Source organism: Crotalus tigris, unplaced genomic scaffold, assembly GCF_016545835.1.
Source record: "Crotalus tigris isolate CLP2741 ecotype Arizona unplaced genomic scaffold, ASM1654583v1 scf7180000024514.4999324561:1519799, whole genome shotgun sequence".
NCBI lineage: Eukaryota > Metazoa > Chordata > Lepidosauria > Squamata > Viperidae > Crotalus > Crotalus tigris.
Window position 1 is genome coordinate 1,216,872 of NW_024100687.1, and position 8,570 is coordinate 1,225,441.

The 8,570-nt window shown below is 37.7% G+C and overlaps 1 protein-coding gene across 2 annotated transcripts in view; it reads left to right on the forward strand.

Annotated features, from left to right (window-relative positions):
* MYL10 (myosin light chain 10) overlaps positions 1 to 7,307 on the forward strand; it is a 106,462-nt gene extending 99,155 nt beyond the window's left edge. For both annotated transcript variants that reach the window (XM_039333976.1, XM_039333975.1), the window contains exons 6-7: positions 4,485 to 4,533; positions 7,106 to 7,307. In XM_039333976.1, the coding sequence (XP_039189910.1) occupies positions 4,485 to 4,533; positions 7,106 to 7,204 (148 nt within the window). In that variant the 3' untranslated portion in view covers positions 7,205 to 7,307. The remainder of the gene's footprint in view (positions 1 to 4,484; positions 4,534 to 7,105) is intronic.
* Positions 7,308 to 8,570: the final 1,263 nt, after the last annotated feature.

Sequence of the window (8,570 nt, forward strand, 5' to 3'; positions counted from 1 at the left end):
CTGATGGTATCAGGCAGCAGCCACCCTGGCCCCTGCCTCACCTTGCCCTGTGACAATGGCACCCCTGCCCTGCCTCGCCTCATCCCGCAGGACGAGCCTCCTGCCCACCGCCCCACCTGCCAGAGACCCCCTGGATCTCCTCCAACCCTGCCTGGCCCCCACAGGCATCTCTCCCCATGAGCAACATCGAGGTGGCCATGCCCACCTTGGCCAAGGCCACCCAGTGGGCCATGCCCACCTTGCACCTGGTGATAAATAAGTGGGTTTTGGGTTGCAGTTTGGGCACTCGATCTCTAAAAGGTTCGCCATCACTGGCCTGTAGTTTTAGGATGGGGCAAGGGCCCTGGAGCTCACACATAACAGGGGAACCATCAGACAAATGGTTTTTTTAAAAAACAAAAACAAAAATCTAATTAATTTGTACTTTTCACTCAGACAATAAAAAGAATCAATTAAATTATAAGCCTAAGAGTGATCTCACAATCTGGGGTTTTTCCGCACCGTTCTCTGTATTGATTTCAATGGTTAAAAAAATAACAGGGGAACCGAGAACTGATATAGCATATAAAGAGAAGAAAATGTTAGGAGTGACACAATGGAAAGAACTTTTTAAGTATTTTCTATATGTCAGGATGGGAGGTCCATATCGAAAGCAAACATATTTTGATTTCGACGTGTGGATTTTTCTTGAATTGACTTCCTTGTTTACTTTTCCTTCATAGCAGCGCTCCTCAATAATAAGGGCAATTTCATTAATGAGCTTTCAAAAAATATTTAGGAAAAAAATCTTTTTGAAGAGGATTCTACCTCCTACCTATGTACATAACAGTTCATCTATTAGAGTTTTACCTCGCTTTTATTATTTTTATAAATAATAATAATAAAATTAGTCAGCATTAAAATGAAATTTTGTTGCATTCAGCTCTCAAAAAAATGCCATTATGTGTATACACACATACACACATATATATGACACAAACATCACAGTCTAGTTGGAATTTATACATATATATAATGGGGGGGGGGGAAGGAATCATGCAAATTTATAAGACAGATGGCATAAGGAACAGAGGAGGAAAGGAGAGGATTCCATCAAATGCCTCCCAAATTCTTAAGGCCTAAATAGATGATAAATCAAATTGCCTACCATAGAAACAAATCTGGACTGGAGCACAACATTCTGCCATCCTTCAGAAATAAACCTTCCTGTCCCAAAGGTGCTTTTTAAAAAGACAATTGACTTTGTTTTTCCTTGAAGATATTTTGCTTCTCATCCAAGAAGCTTCTTCAGTTCTTGGATGAAAAGCAGAATAACAAAATAACACAGTTGGAAGGGACTTTGGAGGTCTTCTATCTAGTCCAACCCCCTGCTCAGGCAGGAAACCAAATGGCTGTCCAGTCTCTTCTTAAAAACTTCCAGTGTTGGAGCATTCACAACTTCTGGAGGCAGGTTGTTCCACTGATTAATTGTTCTAACAGTCAGGAAGTTTCTCCTTAGTTCTAGGTTGCTTCTCTCTTTGATTAGTTTTCATCCGTTGCATCTTGTCCTGCCTTCAGGCGCTTTAGAGAATAGCTTGACACTTTCTTCTTTGTGGCAACCCCTGAGATACTGGAACATTGCTATCATGTCACCCCCTCATCCTTCTCTTTATTAAACTAGACATACCCAATTCCGGCAACCATTCTTTATATGTTTTAAACTTCAGTCCCCTGATCATCTTTGTTGCTGTTCTCTGTACTCCTTCTGGTGTCTCAACATCTTTTTTACATCGTGGTGACCAAAATAACAAGGTGGCGAATTGTTCATTGTTTGAACTGTTCAAAGAAATGAATGTATTCAGTGGTTCAAAGTGAGGGCTGGCTTTTGAGGAAGTTTTGATAAAACAAGAGATTCCTCAACTTACGGTTGTTTAGTACCTTCAAAGTTATAATTGTTCTCCCCCTCCCCCCATGTATTTATGACCTGGTTTCAAAGTTCTGAGGGCCATTTCCCCTCCCATAGTCATGGGACTGCATTTCAGGCACTTGGCAACCAGCCCACATTTATGGCCATTTGTAGTGTCCCTCCCGCAGTGATACAACTACAATTTACAATGTTTTTGCTGAAAACTAGTGTTTACTTCCAATTTTCAGCAAAAACACCCATAACAAACAATGGGTTCACTTACAACCATGGTATCACTTGACCACGGTGTTTTGCTTAACAACTGCTGCAAAAAAAGTTGTTTCATAGCTGTTATGAGTTTATGACCGTCATAACTTACAACCATAAGGAATAGGCTCCAGTATGGTCATAATTTGAGGATTATTCATAGTATACCATGGGAAAGAATATTTGTCTAATTTATATATGACTGGCTGGCATACAAATAGAAGTTTTTAATTTTATAACATTTGGTTGATGCCCTCATTTGTAAAAACAATGAACAGTTTTGGATTTATTTGAACATCAACCCCTGTTTGATTCTTGAAATGGAGAGAGGTATGGTATAAACCATCCTGTAACAAACTACTTTGATGCTCTTTTGAAGAATGGGAATTTTGAAGAATGGAGATTCTCAGTCATCCAGGCCATGGTTGTCCCAAAGGTAATTTTTCAAAAGGCAACTGTACTTTGTTTTTCCTTGAAGATATTTCGCTAAAGAATGGTTGCTGGAATTAGGTATGTCTAATTTAATGAAAAAATTTCATTAAATTAGACTAGGGTGACATAAAAGCAGTGTTGCAATATCTAAGGGGTTGCCATAAAGAAGAGGGGGCCTATTCTCAAAGCAGGACAAGAAGCAACGGATGGAAACTAATCAAAGAGAGAAGCAACCTGGAACTAAGGATAACTTTCCTGACAATAAGAACAATTAATCAGTGAAACAATTTACCTCCAGAAGTTGTGGATGTTCCAACATTGGAAGAGATTGGACATTTGTCTGAAATAGTATAGGATTTCCTGCCTGAGCAGGGGGTTGGACTAGAAGACCTCCAAAGTCCCTTCCAACTGTGTTATTCTGTTATTCTGCTTCTCATCCAAGAACTGAAGAAGCTTCTTGGATGAGAAGCAAAATATCTTCGAGGAAAAACAAAGTCAATTGTCTTTTGAAAAAGCACCTTGGGGACATGAAGAATGGGAGGTTTATTTCTGAAGAATGGCAGAATGTTATGCTCCAGTCCAGATTTGCTTCTATGTTAGGCAATTTGATTTATCATCTATTTAGGCCTTAAGAATTCGGGAGGCATCTGATGGAACCCTAAATACTTTGAAGTCTTCCTGGGCACCTAGCCAGACATGAAATAAAATGTCATTGGCCCCATAAAGTCCTTCTCGAAGCAGCATCCCATCCCAATTAACAAAACACACTTGTTTCCATTTCTGTTTAAGTAGCCCTGTAGGGTTTACCAATCTTGTTTTAATACTGGAACTGGATGAAGCTGGGACTGCAGATCCTGTCATCTGGTGTGCGACATCAAGGACATTGGGTGGGCACTTGTTTATGAAACTCTTATGAAGATCTGTGATCTTGTTCTTGTTGGACATCTTTTCTTTTCATACCCCTGGGGAACTAAATAATATGGAAAACAATAACTGCAGAAAGTTCTCTGTTTGGAAAATCTGCCTCTTTGTTTCTCTATAAAATAAATAATGGAAAATGTACAGGGATTCCCCCCCCCCCCTTCCAGGCCTCTTTATATGCCAAGATGTGAAATGCTTAGGATTATATCTGAGCTGCATTTATTCATCTTTGCCTTGCCCCTTCCTACCCCACCTACCTCTTTCCTCAGAAGTTTTTTTTTTTCAAAAATACTACTCGCTTACAACTAAAAGAGGCACAAACTTTCTGAAAAAGAAATTGAAATAAAAATGTCAGAAAATCTGGTGGCACCTTAAAGATTAACAAATTGACTATGGAACATGAGAGTTTAATAGACTCAATACACTTCACTAAAGATAGATAACCTTTATTGTCATTTTTTTTTTTACTGTGGGCACAATGGCACACATTAAAAATGAAATTGAATTGCTTGCTCTCAAAGTGTACACATACATAAGACATAGTCACTTGAGCGGTATATTTATTTGAGTACAGAGATGTGAAGAAGGGAAAGGGTGGAGAGTGAGGCCATAAGGAAGCAACAGACTAGATATCATTCAAGTTCAATGTTTTTCAGCCTTGGGAATTTTAAGGTTTAGTGACCATTCAAAGTTACAACGGTCCTGAAAAAAACAACTTATGGCCATTTTTCACAGAACTGTTGCAGCCTCCTCTTAGCCATGAGATCAAAATTCAGGCGGCAACTGACTCATATTTATGATGGTTGCAGTGTCCTGGGATCAGGTGATCCCATTCTGTACTATTTACAGCTACCAATTTCCTTTTAGTATCAGAGACAACATTGCATTGATAAAGCAACTTGGCCAGTAGTAACCTTTGCTATTTATTTTATTTTATTTTACTTCACTTTATTTACTTTATGTATTTTATTTGATACAGTATGAAAGAGGTGCTCATGACGCAGGCAGACCGGTTCACTGAGGAAGAGGTAAGATTTACTTTATCATGCAAACTGTATGCACCCAACATAATTTTTTCTTTTTATTTGGCAAGAATAATTTTTGTGGTAGGAATTGCTGGGAAGGATTTTATGGTCAAAACTTGATGTAAAGTATCACAATTTTTCAGGAGAATTTAGTAATTCTAGAATACATGGGAAGAGCTGCTTCTGATTATATAAACAGTCTCTCAAAGGCTGTTATTCCCTTTACCCCTCCAGAGAATAGAATAGAATAGAATAGAATAGAATAGAATAGAATAGAATAGAATAGAATAGAATAGAATCTTTATTGTCACTTTAAATGTACACCAGTCAGCATACATTAAATGAATTTCATTGCATTCAGTTCTCAAAAAATACCATTATGCATATACCCACATATATATGACACAAACATCACAGCCTAGTTGGAATGTATACATATACATGGGGGGGGGGAAGGAATCATGTGAATTTACCGATGGCATAAGGAGGAGAGGAGAGGAGAGGAGAGGAGAGAGAGGAGAGGGGAGGGGAAGGGAAGGGAGGGGAGAGGAAGGGAGGAGAGGAGAGGAGAGGAGAGAAGAGGAGAGGAAAAGAAATGAAAGGAGAGGAAAGGAAAGGAAAGGAAAGGAAAGGAAAGGGAAGGAAAGAAAAGGAAAGGATCAAAGTTCATCTCTCATGCATGGTTCCATTCAATATTTTTCAAATTTGGAAGCTTTAAAATGTGTGGACTTCAACCCAAGCATCCTGGGGGAATCCTGGGGGGGTGAAATCCACACATCATAAATTCCACACATCTTACAGTTACTAAGTTTGAAAAATACTTAATGGGAGCATCCATGAGAGATGGCTTTTGAGTCTCTGCTTAATATATTTGATAAAACTTTAGGAAGAACTTCATGAAATTACAAGCTGTTAAACAACAAAATGCATTCTTGTGCATGAAAAAGGACTTTATTTTCTTAGAAATTTTTAAACAAAGGTGGTCACTCATCAAAACAAATCTGGAGTAGGAGGGTCTGAAACTTCTTATGCATTATGCATTGTGCCATAGAAAGGAATAGATTTTTTTTTAACTTTTTTTCATTTTGGAAGAGTGGTAAAAATTACTCTACTCCTTTTTTTCTAAACTGAAGGATCCCAAATACTTTAGCTTTTCCTTATGAAGAAGTCTCAATAATTTTTCTTGCCTTTTTTTTTACACTGTACTCCTTTTTTTGAGATGAACTTAACCAAAGGTATACCATATGAAGACCTGAAAGACCATGTTAGAAAAGATTGTTGTAGAGAAAATCTATGTGGGGGCTAACAGTCCACAACAAATGGATTACAATCAATCAATTTGGCATTTTTTTCCAGATATATCTCTATAGCTAGCTAACTATCATTAATCTTGAAAAGTTATTTTTATCTATGCATGTGTATATACATGTATATACATTGGCAACATTTCACACAATTTTGGCAAATGTGCCCCTGTAATCTTGCAATTTTGTGCTGTCTTAAGTGGGATTTTGTGAAATTTTGTTTTTTTTGGGCTAAAATCCCATGAGATTTCTATTCAGAATGCCTACACTTTGTAAGATTTGAAACTGAAAAAGAAGTGGACCATTTAAAAATGTTAACTTGCACTATTAAAATTTAATATAGGAATACTGCAGATTCTAGCATTTTATGTTGCTAATATCTGTGCAAGAAGCTAAGAGTAACAGCGTTGTACATTCATATAAGGTTTTTTTCTCCTCCTAATAATACACAAATTTGAAATTTGTCCCATTATTAGAGCATATTGTGTTTGACTGGATTGTCCATCTCAATCAAAATACTCTATTTTCATTGCAATTGCTACCAGTGTGCATGTGAAAACCAGATTTATTGCCTCTGTGTGATCATTCAAAATGTAGTCCTTGACTTACAACTATAAGCCTGGAATTTCAATCATAAGTCATTACTGTCATAAGTCAAGGCACGTGACCAACCTGATTTTATAATATTTTTTGTGGGTGGTCGTTAAGAAAACCCCCTGGTTGTTAAGCAAGTCAATGCATTATATAGATTTTTAGCTGAAAACTGCCCCAAAATCCCAGTTTCTAGCAAAATACATTGTAAATTGTATCATATGAATGCAAAACATTGCAACCAACACCAACTGTAAAAGTGAGACAATTGCCAAGCACTTGAAATGCGCTCATGTGACTGCGGGTTGTGTGCGTGCCATTATCAGAACTCCAGAATCGAGTTATAAGTTCCTTTGGGGGGGGGTCCATCGTAACTTTGAATAGTCGCTGACCCTTTTCAGTTCAAAGCAGAAGATGAAAAAAAATCAAAATGGTGGGCATGCTTTTTCTAGCAAAATCACATTTGATAATTTGTCTAACTCCACCTTGAACTGCCTGCAGTAAATTCTTGTTCAATACTTTTGCTGCTGTCACCACTTCATTTCTTCCAAGTGTGAACAATGAATTATGTCCCTAAGTATTAGAAACTTGGTTAGGGTTTTTTGTGTTTATATGGAAACTGCAATTATTAACTCTACCCATATGTCCTTTCTACCTTTTATTTTGTATATCATCTTCAGGTGAAGCAGACCTTCAGTGCTTTTCCTCCAGATCCCTCTGGTTACCTTGATTACAAGAATCTTGTTTATGTTATTACACATGGGGAAGAGAACGACTAACAAGATGTTGAACTGATTCATCAAGAAAACATAATTCACCCATTTTTCTTTGGTACTGACATATTGTTCAGTGGAAGCCAGATTAAAACAGTATTCTAAATTACCTTGTTTTTTTTAATTTGATAAAACTACATATACTATTTTTTCTATGTTTTCCCCCTGTCTCCCTATTCTTCTCACATTTTCATTTTCTGCTGTTATTCTTGTCAGCAATATATAAATGGAATGTTCTTGATGAACTGGCTTCTTTTATGACTTGCTGACATATCTAATATTCACCAGATGCCTTTACTGGCCAGCGTGATGGTCCTTAACCTCTTCCATTTCCTTTATTAAACACTTGGGGCATTCTTTTTTTTTTTCCTTACTGAGGAAAAGCCTTTGCTAAACAGTCATGATTATATATAAATGTTTGACTGGGCTTAATCTGATCCAAGGCTAACCCCAGGGCCTGTTTTAAATTTGAAGGCCCAGCTGCAAAACCTGTAAATTGGAATAATATTAATATATTTTTTCTCACATGCATTTTGCAACTACCATTTTAGAATTAGCTGCATGCACTATAAAGAATCTTTAGAAACTAGTAAAAGTGTTTTACACTCAATAGTTGTATTCTTGACAACCCCTGGAGATCTCTTTCTCTCAATTTGAGGACTATATCTACATCCTGGTTTCAAAGTTATATCTCTGGCAGGCAACAGAATTCCTCATAAGTCATTCCAAGTGTGCTTTATTATTCTGTTAGTCCATCTTTCTATCCCTGGGGGTCAGTAACTTCTACAAGCTCCCTTAAAAACTAATTGCCTCAAATCTTGTGAGATTTGGGTTATCTGACACAACATTTCAAGCTAGATGACTTGCAAGATATCAGCCTTTAATATTTTAAAAGGTAATAATTTAGTATGGGAGTTTGATTTGTGGGAAGCTGGTATGCCTGCATCCATAGTTGTCACACTGTAGTGCACAATGCCGGGTTCTGTTCAGAAGAGTTGGCTTGTTATTCTGTGTTATCCCTAAATCAGGATTAAATGTTGAAGATCTAAGTTACAAGATAGGGGATTCAAAATGAGCTTCAAAATGGAAACTTTGCAGAGGGAGAGCCAAACTCAAAACCAAAAGAGCCGAGGTGGCGCAGCAGTTAGAGTGCAGTACTGCAGGCCACTTTAGCTGACTGTGTTCAGCAGGTCAGCGGTTCAAATCTCACCGGCTCAAGGTTGACTCAGCCTTCCATCCTTCCGGGGTAGGTAAAATGAGGACCCAGATTGTTGGGGGCAATGTAAATATATATATATATATACATTGCTTACTGGTGTACACCGCTTAGAGAGTGCTTGCACTTAAAGCGGTATATAAGTCTCATAAATAA